Source organism: Emydura macquarii, unplaced genomic scaffold (assembly GCF_026122565.2).
Source record: "Emydura macquarii macquarii isolate MOO-44397 ecotype Brisbane River unplaced genomic scaffold, CSIRO-AGI_Emac_v2 contig_561, whole genome shotgun sequence".
NCBI lineage: Eukaryota > Metazoa > Chordata > Testudines > Chelidae > Emydura > Emydura macquarii.
In genome coordinates, this window is record NW_027130698.1 from 517,224 (window position 1) to 532,421 (window position 15,198).

Here is a 15,198-nt window from a genome sequence, read left to right on the forward strand (position 1 = left end):
AAGGCCGAGTGAAAGTAGTTTGTTTGTTCAGATCACAGATTTATTATTATACTCAGTTTATTTTATGGAGAAAGGACAGGCACTTACCAGGAGTCTCTGAAAGGCACAAATCAGTATCTAGCTATGAAAAAATAAAGGCCCAATTCTAATAGGTGCTGAAATTCTTCATCACCATTAACTTCTAATTGGTCCCACAAGAGTGATTCAGAGCCTTGCAGAATTGGATACTCTATTTGTTTCCTCAAAGGAAATGGTGTAGAGCATTATTTCTGACCTTCACAGACATATAAAAATTGTTTTACTTTTTGATAACAAGCTGGCATAGGTGATTGAAGAGTCAGGGAGCTAAGGGAAAGGATACACATATAAAATATAAAACTCTGCAAGAAAATGCTGTTTACTTAAAAGTTTCATAAGAAGTGTTACTTGTTAATGATGCTACAGGAAAGTAATTATTTTCTGCCATTCTGCTTCACCAAGAGAAGAAGTACCTATACAAATGCTACTGAAGCTTTCTCTAGGTCAGATGTGCTAGCATTCTTTCCATCTAAAACAAGCACCATCTGTCACATAATGTAAACACAGAAGAATAAGACCATCCTACAGTGGAAGACAATTTTAAGCAAAGCCTTGCCCTGCTCACAATAATAGATTCATTAGTTTTCAGTTTCTTCTAACATTATATTACTGGACAAAAACAAAAACAGAATTGTTTTTATACAAAGCCCTATCTATTAAGAGTACCATATCAGTTTTACTTGGGCTCAAATGCAGTTTTAAGATGACATTCTTTTCACAGATCTGCATTGCAGTACTCAACTGCTCTCCCAGGAGAAAATCTGGCCACATTGTTTTTACAAAAAGGGCACAGGACACACTGCAGGCACTATACAATTATATTATGTCAAGAAGTAAACTGATTATGCAGGAAGAGTAGAACATCTAAACGGAGCGCTGACATATTGGCCTGAGAGAATCCCTAAGAAGGAAAGGCTAAGGCCATGTCTATATGTACTGTGCTGCAGCAGTGCAGATGTAATATGCTCTATGTCGATGGTGAAAGCCCCACCGACATAGTGATGTGCACATGAACACTTATGTCAGTGTAACTTATGTCGCTCAGGGGGACAAAGGATACAACCATCTTTCTGTAATGTGTGTGTGTACTGGACCTTCCATGCACAGATCTGTCCCTTCCTATGCAGAAAGTGGGATCAGCCAGAAAGTGCCAGGATAGGGAACACATCATCCCTATTGCCTTGAGTACTTGATTTGGCACTAAATTTGGTTACCAAACTGAGTGTAGTATAGTTACTCCAACTATTTTAAACAGATACTTTCACACACTAAGATAAAATGTTGATCCATATCAAATGGTTTACATTTTGGTATTGTTTAATAAGACTCGCACTATATTACTGTCCAAATTCTAACTTTTTAATTTTTATTTAGGCAACAGCATTATGGGAATCAGTGGTGTATGATGTTTCTGTACAGTAGAATTTAACCCTAACAATTACGTTTGTTAATTGTCCCTAAACTCAAAACCTTGTGAAGCCGACTCTTCTCAGGTTACTGTACTTTTTCAGATAGGGAGAAAAGAGGTTAATTTTGTGACTATGTATTCTTTGTGAGGAGATCTCAAAGTTTATATAATTATATGTTGACATTCCTCTGCTTCAAATAACTATAACTAGAGGGCACTATGCTCTTTCTTGAGACAGTATATCTGCATACATGTCTAATAAAAATCAGATGAAATAGTGTTTAGTTGTAAAGCATAATGAAAGCATTTGAACTATGATATGCACAAGTTACATGAAATAAAAGGCCAAAAGAGAATTCATAGCTTTAAAAAAAAAAAAAAAAAAAAAAAAAAAAAAAAGGCAAACAATGTAAAACTAAACAATGCATCAATAGTTTGCCTGTAAAAGCTGCAGATTAGAGACAGAAGTCCTCTCTTTATCTATGTACAGCATGGGCACCAGCAATGTGCCTCTACCCTGACTAAGCGAACCACCTATGTGTAGAAGGGTAGATTGGTCTTCATGCCCCCCCGGGCAACAATGCCAACAAAGGTGCAAATTATTACGATCTATGCTGGTGGTTTTTGTGACATGGGCACTTGTCCACTGATTACTGGACTGTGACCACTAACTCATTTTCCCACAATTCTCCAAACAGTCATCAGATAGTAAAAACTTTTTAGTTTCTTCCAACCTGGGCTGAATATGGACTGGAGATCTAAAGATGAAAGCACCTATCCCCCAAAAGGAAATCTTAAGCTATTTAGACTTGGACCAGTCTCCCTTCATAATAGTTTTTATAATATAATTTTGCCTAGAGCAAAGATAAATACATTCTCATGGAAATATAGTCTGATAAGAAATTAAGTGCAATACAAAATGCTCAGCATTCTAACGCCTGCTTCTTAATGGCCTGGCAGCAGCAGACTGCAAAAGCACAAGGGACTTTGGGTCCCTGACTTCTTTGGCCCAGTACTGCTTAAGTACTTTGTAGAACTGAAGTAGCTAGATAACAGGGAGGCCAATAGTCACTGACTGTATAAGCAATGCCCATCAGCTGTGTGGAATGGACTAGTAGTTGCCACAGAGGAGCATGCTTTTCTACACTCATGAGCAGAGCAAAAGCAACATATTTGTTGCCATCTATAAAAGATTTACAGGAGATTAATATGTGAGAGATTCCCCAGGATATCATGTAAAAGGGCTTTTGGTCAAGGTTGGTAATGGCAAGGAATCACCAAAATTGAGAGGCTTGAATTAAGGTGTCAACACAAACTAAAAACAAAATCCTAGCCCCTACACAGTTTCTTTGTTTTCCCACCTCAAATCATAGTCAATTCAATACATCAGAGACAGAGGCACTAGCATTTCTGCATAGTTGCATAACAAAGCTGAAAAAGGATATGGCAAAATCTCATCTCCCTTTTCAGTTCTGCTTTCAAGAGACAGCTGATTAGATCAAAGCTTCAATTGGCATAAACTGTTTTAAATTATACATTTTGTAACATGATGAAAGGTGTCCAATTTTGTCTACACTTAAAGTCTTCATTGTAACACAGTATTTCCAACAACACAGAAACTTGTGAAATACAAAACTTCACTTACACCAACACTCAACTTTGTGTACTGCCGATCTGATTCCTTTAGAGAGATTACCAACGTTGATGTGGGTAATCTGTCATTTCCTACCAGACACTCCTGATTTTTCAAGAGGCTCCTCCCCAATTAACAATTCAAAACTATCAACCCGTCTAAATGAGGGATTGCCAAACTGTCACAGTATTGTAATCTCAGTAATTAGGCTGTGTGACCCAACTAAAGCAAACCCAGGATACTAGGTTTGTTGTATTCATGTCAAAAAAGTGAAAACCACACAAACAGGTGTACTTTGTGCCATCTCTCTGCTCTCTCTGTTCTTTGGACCCAGAAAGGGAATACAACTGAAACGTATGCATAAATTCCAGAATCCATGGTGTGGCTTGGCTGGTATCCACTGAAAAAACTACAGGATAAAATCTGCTCTCTGATGCATGAACGAGCACCCACTGAAGTCAAGGAAGCGGTGTGCACCCTCTGAAACCAAAATTTTTCCCTTTGGTTTTTAAGACTTTTTAAGACTGATTTGATTTTTCCATTGAGGGAGGGGGAAACAAAAAAATAATTTAAGGGGGTGGATGATGCAAAGGTTAGGTCTGTCAAACTTTAGAGACTGTCAAACACATTGTTTTCAGAAGGTTCTGTTTCATGAAACAGTTTTTGTTTAAGACTGAGAAAATCTATTACTTTAAGAGGTCGTTATACAAGACCAACTTTTCACTGCAGTTTACCTACTGGTGGGCTAAAATGTATTCAATCACCATATAGTCTTTGGAAAGGGCTTTGTTTTAATTTTGTATATGTACATGAAAAAAACTTTTTTGACAAGTTTAATATGCCTTGTAACAATATGCTACTGAACTTGTAATATTCTGAATATGGACTGATACATATTTTATATATTTACCATAGAAACCTGTGTATGTTTTTCACCTGTCTTTTCTTCCTTAGAACTGCAATATGGAAGGACAAATGACTGGCTCTCTTTAGAACAGAAAGAGTCGTGTTTAAAGCAGCAAAAATGAAACCCTTAAAAGCAGCCTTCCTGTTTCTTCAAACATGATTTTTGCTAAAAAGGTGCTAAAAATGTTTCCAGTCTTGGTTGAACATATGATGATTACTTTTAGAGCCTGGTCCTGAGAGGTGATGAACATCAGCAATGTCAATGGGAGATGACTTCAAATAAGAGTTGGGGGACTCAGCATTTCTCAGATTCAAGCCATTCATCTACCTGACTATCAGTCCATAACAGAATGAATTGTAACAAAGGAGCAATCCAGTTTGTTGAAGACAATTCCAACATATGCCACTATAGTAACATTAGGCATTATATGTGATAGCTACGCACGTCAGAATTCATGGATCAAGATACTCTCCCTTATAAACAAATACCCCATTTAAAAATAATTTATGTGTCATATACTTTTCCATTTATCAGTGAAAGAGAATTCTTTTTCAAATCTTAAAGGCAACACTTCCCCTAGTATTACTGCATTGAAATGTCCCAATCTCAGCAGATGTCTCTCTTCCTGCTGGAATATCAGTTTCACAGTGAGAAATCCAATTAAAAATATTCTTTCCCTGTTAATAGTTAAGTATTTTTAGTTAGCTTAGTTATTAGCCTTTTTTTAAAATTTTTAAAAATTTCATTCTTAAATTAAAATCACGTAGAAATTGAGTTCTTCTTTTCTTATAAGATTCCAATATGAGTAACATTTAATTTTACCAAGAATATTTTCCCAATACTTACAATAATTTTAACCTTTATGCCATAAAAATTGTTTTTATAAACATATTACAGTACATCCAACCAGAACCCCAAATTGCTGTGGTTTGTACTAAACCAAATCAAACTCCACAGTGAAATAGTTCCAGAAGGGTAGCCGTGTTAGTCTGTATACAGCAAAAACAACAAGAGTCCTGTGGCACTTTAAAGACTAACAAATTTAATAATGTTAGTCTCTAAATTAAATTTGTTAGTCTTTAAAGTGCCACAGAACTCTCGTTGTCTCCATAGTGAAAGAAAATGTTTCTCTGTTTTTAGAACAGAGAATTTATAGATTTCTCTCTGTATTAATCCAAAAGATGATTCACTGGTTGTTGCCCGACCTTCGTGTGACAGCTCTCACCTTTCAATTCTTTAGGATCTGCCTGCATTCCAGTAGCTGTTCCAGTCAATACAATCCCATCAGCAAGGAAGAGCTCAGCAGCCTTAGCAGTCTCTGATATACTGACATCTGCTGTCAGAGCGTGAGCACTGTAAACAGCAGGAAGATGACCTGTTGTTACTTTCAGTGTATATACTTCCTACCCATCTTGTTTAATGTTTAGACTGTTTTTCTTACAACTCATGATTGTATTTCAGTTCCCTGTTATCAGAACAACTGAAGATTGGCTGTTTGAGTGTTAGATCAGTATTGAGGGTAAGTGCCCTTTTTACAGTGGAAATTAAAAACTTAATGTGAGGAAGAAAAAAGGTTTGGCCATCATGGACCCATAATCCATTGGTCTCCTTCTGTGGGTCTCACCCTGTCTACACAGTGATTCCTAGATGTGCTAGACTGTTACCCTTGAGTACCAACTGAGGTGGCAGCTTTTGTATCGAGTGCCTAATTTTTCATAGATGCTGAACTCTCCTGACTTCAAGTGGACTTGTGGATGCTCAGCTCGTCTGAAAATCAGGTCCTTATCCTCTAGAAACTGGACTAAAGAACATCACCTCATTTCATAAACGCCAACAAAAGTACTACCACCTTTCAGTCATTAGCAAGCACTATATCCTGGATAACTGTCTTTGGAGAAAAAAATGAGAGCAGCTATCATCTTCATACTGCTTCATGCATCCAAAGATGTGCCATTCAAATTTTAAGCCATAGTTTTCAGAAGATAGGTAAGTTAGTCTCTTTTTCTGAAACCTACATCTACAGCAACTCCAGCTTTAGACAGCTTTAAAACTTGGAGAGTTTTAGCCTTTGAAAAGTCAATATTTACATTTATTCTTTTCCCTTATCTTTTCTACTATAGAATGAGGAAATATGACAGTTAAGAGAGACAATACTACACAGTAACCTGATACCCTCTGTATGGTAACACAGAGCACTAACCACAAAAGACCAGTCGTCCTAGGACTAGTGTCTTTCTTTTTGGGCCAGCCAGGTCTGGGAATGGAATGGAATGGCACTTGCCTCACCCATACTGACAGGCAGCCGTCTTCTGACATATTCACTCTGCCATGACCCTCCCCAGTAGTGTGACTCTGCTAAAAAACAGAATACCAAACAGCTTTTCACAGCCAGAAGGAAAGTCATTGTGCTGTCAGGGCCTTGATGAGGTTGTGCATATGTAAAAATATGGAGGGGAAAAACAGAGTGAAAGGAAATGGAAATCCCAAAAGCTAGTAAGAGGATAACCTGGGAAACAGTTTGTCAAGAGAATTGTAAGAATTGAAAGTAAGAGAATTGGATACTGCTAATTCTTGGTGCCAGGCATATTTTTCCCTAACAAAACGAAAAAACACAGCCCTTTAACTGCTGCTCTTTAGCTCAATAATCCTGTATACATCTGTTTCCCTTAAACTGGTTAGATGACATTCTCCTTTCCACTATTAACTAAGCATATAACAAACACCACATTGCATCAGCCTATGAACAACTCAGTATATATTCTAAATGTAAGTGTATCATATGAGAAAGATAAAGATGAGAACGTGCTCAAAGTACCACATTCTGGGACTTCTCAGGAGAAGAAATATCACTATGCATATGTTCAGAATATGCAAAAGTGAAATTAGAAAAAAAAAATGCTCTGAACCTTATTTTGACAATGTTGCATTGTTTCATTTATTATAATAAAATGTTTATTTTTTAAAAATCAGATATTTAATATGTCCAAAACCTCGCTATTTCCATGACTTTTCCTACACACTTCACACAAAACTTTCTTGAATTCAGGCTACTTATATGTGCAATTCACAGCTTTTTGGTTCTCTCTCTTTTTCTGAACTAAATTTCAAAGTAACATCTAATAACTGAAAGGATTGTGTGACAATTTTGATGAAATGTCAGCTGGAATTCACATAACTGTCATAGGTTACTTCTGTCTGATAATCATAAAGCATACTCATAAAGGATGAAGAAATCATAAAGGAGGGTGGTGAAGCACTGGAATGGGTTACCTAGGGAGGTGGTGGAATCTCCATCCTTAGAGGTTTTTAAGCTGCGGCTTGACAAAGCCCTGGTTGGGATGATATAGCAGAGGTTAGTCCTGCTTTGAGCAGGGGGTTGGACTAGATGACCTCCTGAGGTCCCTTCCAACTCTAATATTCTATGATTCTATGATTCTATACTCCATATCACATACAGCATTGATTTAAAACTGAAGAAACCCGTATTAGAGGGAGGAACGGGTATAAGAATTTTTTAATGTGGCAAAATCTTATGCTTTGGATGTGTCACACTTGGTAGCCACCCATATAACTAGAAATAGTCATTTTAGATGCTTAATCTCATGAAACATGATTTATTTGTAAATATAACAAGGAGATACATCTAAATGATATAAAGCATCACCTTATGTCACACACAAGACATTTACGATTACAAATTTTGGAAGTTAAACAACTGCAAATTCCACAGATACGGAAAGTTGCAGTTTATAGGTGCAAGTTTAATAGTATTGCAAGACCCTTTTTGAGCAGTAAAGTTCTCCCAATACCATTCACTTTCTGAGCAATTAATAAAATGTGTGTAAAATGAACATCAGATCATTTTTACATTAATACATATGTAAACAGTGCTCATAGTTACCTGTGTTTCTTTTTAATATCAGCAAAAATCTGAACATGCTCTGCTCCGATTTGTTTTCGGTATCTTAGCAGGTCACCTGCACAGGCATTTATAATACCTTCATCAGCAACATGAGAAAAAACAAACCCTTCAACTCGGATAAAATCAAGACCTAGAGAAAAAAAAATTGAAATCTGAAGATAAAGATGAACTGTAAAAAGATAAATAGTTTCTAAAATCTTTCTGTGTTTGTATGTGAGCAAACAGTAACTAAGACTGAGACACATTATATAATGGTTTATTTAATGTGAACTCTAAGGCCTGCAAAATATGCTGCATTGACTGTTGCATTGTTGAATTGAGAACATTGCATTGTTCTCTATTTATCCATAGCATAGGTACAGTGTGGCTAAGACTGGCGACAGAGGAAACTTCCCACCCACTGCTCCAACCTGACAGGAGGGACCAGCTCTGGTAAGAGTGGATCGTTTCGTTCCCATTTCCAACTCATTCTTTGTCACCAACTGTGCTGTTTTGTGGGTTTGGATGCCCAAGAAGCTGACTGAAGCCAGCAATTTATTACCTCTGAACAGCTATCAGATGCTCTGGGGCATTACCAATTTAGGCTGCATTGAAACTGCCATCCAAAACCCCATACCGGTTCCTTGAGCCATGATGTAATAGTCTTAGAGCTTCGAGGCAGAGGAAAGAAGTACATCTGTATTTTTCACCTTTAGCTGCTTGTTCAATTAGAACAAGCAAAAAATCCTTCTTTCTCCTGTAATTACATCTGAGTTTATTTTGATACAGTATTCAGAGGTTCTCAGACACTGGTACAAAAAGCAAGTCTCTTCTGATAAGAAGTTGGTCAAGCTTAGTTAAAACACGTGTTAATGATTTTTCGTGCAACCCATCGCTGTGGCCTCTGGGTGCAGGGCATACATCAAGAGCAACACAAACTGAATTGCCACAAACAGGCCTCTCATCCCCACACACTTTGTATCCCCCAGGCCCAGAATAAGGAAAAGTCCCCAAGCTGGATGATGGGATATCTCCTAATTGCAGATCAGATACAATCTTTGGCTTTATACGTACAGATTTCAAATTTTAAAATCAAGTTCTAAAACCTTCTGCAGTTTTTATTTAATTGGTTGAAACTGGAGACCTGGCCCTGCATTCCTTACTGGGGTTGAACTACTATTAAAATCAAAAGGGAGTTTTGCTTGAGTGCAGAATCAAGCCCAATTATAAAGGAGTTTCAGTTTTGAATTAACCCAGTAAAATGACAGTTCTCAAACTTTTGCACATTATGGGATACTATTTAAGACAGGGAATTTCACTTCTCCCGTTCCCCTTTTCTCCCCTCCCAGCATTCCAAACTCAGACCTGCCTTGCATCAACTATCGTGTTTGATTCTACGAAGAAGTAATGATAGGTATTAAAGGAACAAGATGAATCTATCTAAGGTAATTATATGGCTCCCAATACTGTAGTATCTAAGAACCTACCAATCATTAGTGTATGTATCCTCATAACATCCTTGTGAGGTAGGAAAATACTATCCCCTGTGATGGGGTGTGCACCCCACATCAGCCCTACAAAGAGCTGAGTTGGACCAGGTTAGCCTAATCAGCTAATAAAGCTACAAAGGTGGGTGGGAGAGCTTTAGGCTGGAGGCAGCTAATTAGAGAGATGTTCACCTGTGAGAGACAGGCAGGGCTTCTACAAAAAGACAGGAAATGAAAACACAAGAGGCAGCAGGGAGAAGAGTTTGAGGGGCAGCAGAGACAAGTTGCCTACAGTCCCTCCCTGAGAGGAAGGGCTGAAGAGACTGGTCAACCCAGAGGAGTGGGAAGGCCAAGAGGTATGGAAGCAGCTCAGGGAAAGGCAGCAAGGTGTAGGGAATGGACCTTAGCTATTGTGTAGAGGGTCCCTAAGCCAGTCCCTGCCAGCCACTGCGGTGAGGCAGTGAAGGACAAGACTGCTGGAAAGCAGGAACCTTGATGCACTCCCCCAGAAGCGGAAACCACAATAGTGACCTGGCCAGAGGCCTGAGTCAGAAAAAGGACAGCTGTAGCTCCTGAAGGAGAGAGAGGAGTTGCAGAGGAGAAACTGACGGAGTGTAACCACTGGAAGAGATATCAGCCTGACTGAGCTAATACCCAGAACAGCCAGGAGGCAGTGAGTAGAGCACCCTGTCACATCCCCATTTTACAGATGATGAACTGAGGCACAAAGAAGCTAAATGACAGTGCTTATTGTTTTGTCTTCCAAAAACTGCCAGGTTCCAGCTCAATCTCGTCTCATGTGTTAAGGAGTTTCACAGAAGGTATCCGACACTGAGAATGTTATTCCCATCCCCTCAGAGACTCACGCAGGTTCTATCGATTGCATCATTCTTGTGGAGTAAGCAGTCATGATGGGTTACAGTGGGAAAGACTGTCTCGAGAATAGTGAGGCCCTAGCCTATTAAAGGCCATGTAGATTAGGACTAGGCCTTGAAATTGTATCTGGACATGGCTGGGTATCAGTCAATGGTTGGTCTGCTTAATAAAACTACCAGTTGCATGTTGGGCAAATTGACATTTGTGTGAATTTCAGCCCAATTTGAGTGAGTTGCAGTTGTCTATCTCTGAGGTGATGACTGCACAGACTTCAATGGCACCATGATCATCAGATGGGAAAGGGCAGTTTCCTGGCTAGATGAGGATGAAAGAAGACCATCCCTTTTGCAAACTGTCTCTCTCAAACAGTAAAGAGTCCAAAATAACACAAAATATGTACTGCCTTGATGACCAGTAGCAGATGCTTTCAGCAGAGGACAAGGTCAATATTCCAGTAGCTTCTCCAAGTGCCTCCTTCGTCCTTTCAGCATTAAATCCATTGTCCTTCGATTAATCATGAGTCAACTGTTTTTCATCCACATATCTATTTCTTCTAAACACTAGCATCTGGTAATGGTGATGACTCAGTTTTTTTAAAAGGAGACATGAAGTTTGGTGTTCTCAGCATACTGACTTAGCATCTCTTTCACAAAAGCCAAAATCTTGGTAATTTTAGGATGGAGAAGTATATTTTACCAGCACAATAAAAAAAAATAAGATAGCAGCTGTGCTGTGAATTCAGATGGCTGTCTATACTCTTGAATCATCCCTCCAGCTAACAGTAAGAGCCTGTCCCCTCCTCTCTGATATGGCTACTGCTCCATTAAAAAAAATGTTTTTTTGTAAATTTGCAAAGAAAACTCTAGTTATGAACCCGATCTGAGGAACAGAACAACAAAATGGCAGCACTGGCTCATGGAATCTAGTAGATATTTGTACAGGTGCATGCACTTGTCCAAGCACATTGCCCATCTACAAAAGGCTGACAGCATGCAAAAGAGCCAATCTAGATGTGGTGAATGTATTCTGAACGTTCTTGAGCACATACAAAAAGATATCCAGTGATTGTTTGCTGATCAGAAAGAGGCAATATTTGTATCTTTGTCTCCTTCATAAATGTTCCTGAGAGCTGGTTAACTCCAGATTAACAGGAAACATGGTAAGAACACATGTCCCCCTGTCAATAATGAACCAATTGAGAACTAACTCTAGCAAACAAATTCAGACACAGAAGTCCTTTGCTTCTCCATAAAGGGCATTTTAGTTTAATAAACAGAATAGAATGAAGATGACATGATGTTCTGATGAGGATATTAAAAAGAATGGTTACTGACCTTTTGTAGCTGTTGTTCCTTGAATTGTGTTGCTCATGTCTATTCCATGTTAGGTGTGTGCGCACCACATGCACTGGTGCTGGAGATTTTTCCCTCAGTGGTATCTGTAGGGCCGGCTCTAGCGCCCTGTGAAGTCACACACATGTGCTGGTATAAGGGGTGCCATCGACCTCCTCCCCGCATCTCAGTTCCTTCTTGCCAAAACGCCAAAAGAGGGGAAGAAGAGTCATGGAATGGACATGAGCAACACATCTCAAAGAACAACAGTTACGAAAAGTCAGTAACTGTTATTTCTGTTTGAGTGCTTGCTCGTGTCCATTCCATGTCAGGTGACTCACAAGCCATGCCTCTGGAGGCGGACCAGGAATTCATGGATGAACCAATTGTAATACCACTCTGTCAAAGCCCCCATTGTCCCGGGCCTGATGAGTAATGGCACAGTGGGATGCGAAGGTATGGACTGATGATCACGTCGCAACTCTACAGATGTCCTGTATCAGGACCTGATCTAGGAAAGCTACCGCCGACGCTTGAGCTCTTGTAGAATGAGCCGTCAGTAAAGCTGGAGGAGTAACTTTCACCTGCTCATAGCAGGCTCAGATGCAGGCAGTGACCCAAGATGAAATCCTCTAGGATGATTGCCAAATGGATGAAAGGACATCTGGTATCTCAATGAAAAGCTACGTGGACCTGTGGAAAGGCTTATTCCTGCCAATGTAGAAAGTCAGAGCTCGTCTGAAATCTAACACATGAAGATGCCTTTCCTCACTTGAGTTGTGGGGCTTTGGGAAGAAGACTAGCAAGAAAATACCGTTTCATGTCAACCAGGCTGATTTCACCTTTGGCAAGAAGGCTGGGTGAGGGCACAGCTGGACTGTATCCTTGTAGCACACCATGTAAGAGGGTTCTGGAATCAGGGCCTTGATCTCTGAGACCCAGCTTGCTGAAGTAGGTGACTTTCCATGATAGGTGTAGAAGACAGCAAGACGCCAAGGGCTCAAAGGGGAGCCCAGTGAGCCTTGACAGGACCATGTTGAGATCCCACAGTGGAATCGGGTCTTGCACTGGCAAGAGCCTCTCCAGGCCCCTGAGGAATCTGGCTGTCATCTCATGTGAGAAGACAGATCTGCCCAGACTAGGAAGATGAAAGGTGGATATAGCTGCCAGGTGTACCTTCATTGATGATAGCACCACACCTTGTGGTTTTAAGTGGAGCAGAAATTCCAAAATGGATTGAACAGATGACTTAGCTGGGGAAAGATTCTGCTCAGATACTCAGCAGGTGAAATGCTTCCACTTGGCCAGGTATGAGGCTCAGGTGGGGAGTTTTCTGCTTCCCAACAGGTCTTGGGTGGAACAAGACTGTTCCTCAAGACTTAACCATGCAACATCCACACTGTCAGGTGCAGGGAGGCTAGGTTCAGATGTAGCAGTCAACCGTACTCTGCTTCTCCCCATCTTTTAAACTCCTGCAAGCCCTGCCAATTCCTCAATCTGCATGCAAAGTCAGGCTGCTTGTCCTTCTCCCCACTGTCTGGGTACCAGCACTGAGAGCACAGGAAAGACAGTTTACTTGCTTTGTTTTGGTGCTCAGTGCCAGAGCGCCCCCAGAGCAGCAAATGCGAGGAAAATCCTACTCCATCCTTTCAGCCCCATGTCCCGTCACCCTCTGGCAGAGTGGATAAAAATCAATGATTTTTTAAAATCAGAATCGGATTTTTTTATCTTTGTTAAAAATCATCAGTAAAATATTAAATTTCTCTCTCATTTAAAAAATAAGTTACAATTTAAATCTCATCACAAACATGCTAAACCTACATTTTTATGAGACTGTAAGTGAATTAATGGCTCTAATCTGTCCATCTTAACTACCAGCTCTTGCTTCTTGAAAGTTCTGGGCTTTCAGTTTCTGTTTCCGTTTCTGTTTTTTCATCAGATTAAAGTCACATGTGCAAAGAAAGAGACAGGTTGGATAGGATTGTTGTTGTTCTGTGCTTATGTGATGGTAGAGCTGGGCCAAGCAAGGCAGAGGAGTTAGTTAAGACACTATCTTAAAGACAGACAGAGACACAAAGGACGGAGGCAGAGTAGAAAGGAACAGTGAAGTGGACTGGAAAGAAAAAAGTACACACACAGCTTTCTATATTCCTCCACACTTTTGCCACAGAAAAACTGTCATGGCTTCTGGGCATAAGAGAGACCCTATCTGGGAATATTTTGAAGAGATTTCTTCCCTGGGTAAAAAAGGAGAACATGTCAAGTGTAAGCAGTGCAAGAAGGAGATGCAGGGCCTAGTTGCAAGAATTAAACATCATAATGAAAACTGCTTATTGGGAGAAAATGATGTGGATGAAGATGTGGATCTGTCTGAAGAACAATGTGGATCAAATGGTTAGTAACGTAAATAATTCACTTTGCAATGCATCATTCTTCAAGACTTTCTCTATGCCTTTTAGTATAAGTGTGATTTAACAAGTCAATTCCCAAGCTGTTTGATATGTTGGATACTGCTAGAAAAAAAAGTTTAGATTAGCTAATCCTTATGGGTTGTTTAATTAGTTAACTAGGTTTAGAATCTATCACCAAAGTATATAGTACAGAAAGTTGTAGTAAGAGAAAAGTAGAGTTGCCAGTTGCCACTGGGTGTCATTTTCTTATTTTATATTACATAATACATGCCCCTTATTTTGGAACTTCATGGCCACAGACCATAATGGTGATGCCATAAGTCTATTCCCTATTTTACTTCGGCATAACTCAGCTTTCCCCAGGGAACCCCATCCTACACTTGTTTTCTCAAAAAACAGAAGTGCCAGTGAGTTCTATGGGGCTTACTGCAAAATTAAGTGCACGCTAAGTGCAGTCAGCCTTAGCTTTTTTGGTAATTTGGAATCGGATCCGCATCCTTGTTGAAAAAAAGGTTAATGATTAAGTGAATAATAGAGTCAGAAGAACTGAAAAGAACAACTATTCAAAATCATTTTTGAATTTCGTTTCAGGATCCCATTTAAGCATAAGAGACTTTGACTGTGACTGTCTATCTGCAACAACTTCAGAGTCATCTGTTGGTACTTTTAGCAACAGTGCTGCAACTAAATGTATTTCAAACAAAAAAGTATCAGTAGCAAGCAAAAGATTTCAATCATCCAGTAAAACCACCACTATGGATGGGTTTGTAGTAAGGACCAGCAAATCCCAACAAGACACCACAGATGAAAAATTGCTCGGTTCATTTATGCCACAAATTCTCCTTTTTGCATTGTTAACAATAAACACTTCATTGGCATGGCTGAGTCCTTACAACCAAACTACACTCCACCTGGTAAAGCAGACATTGGTGGAAGGTTGCTACATACACTGTATGAGAAGGAATTTGAACAGTGTGCAAGAAATACTGAGGGGAAATTTGACGTTAAAGCCTTAATGGGTGGAGCAATGTACACAATGATCCAGTAATATGTGCCTGTGTGACAAGTGAAGATGGGGTTGCATATCTTTCAGAAACAATAGATACATCGGGAAATGCCCAGACCACAGAATATTTTAAAAAGTTGCAGTGAAAGCTGTAATAAAT

General features: G+C 39.5%; 1 protein-coding gene and 1 long non-coding RNA gene across 2 annotated transcripts in view; one reads left to right on the plus strand and one right to left on the minus strand.

Moving 5' to 3' along the window:
• The window catches only part of LOC137147695 (uncharacterized protein F13E9.13, mitochondrial-like), a 33,003-nt gene that overhangs the window by 2,420 nt on the left and 15,385 nt on the right, over positions 1 to 15,198 (minus strand). Inside the window, exons 5-6 of the mRNA XM_067540006.1 lie at positions 7,928 to 8,078; positions 5,252 to 5,379 (exon numbers count right to left, since the gene is read on the minus strand). Coding sequence (XP_067396107.1) covers positions 5,252 to 5,379; positions 7,928 to 8,078 — 279 coding nt within the window. The remainder of the gene's footprint in view (positions 1 to 5,251; positions 5,380 to 7,927; positions 8,079 to 15,198) is intronic.
• Positions 8,315 to 10,348, plus strand: LOC137147621 (uncharacterized). The gene is made up of 3 exons (XR_010918262.1): positions 8,315 to 8,380; positions 9,277 to 9,372; positions 10,191 to 10,348. It is a non-coding gene; the product is annotated as an uncharacterized lncRNA (long non-coding RNA).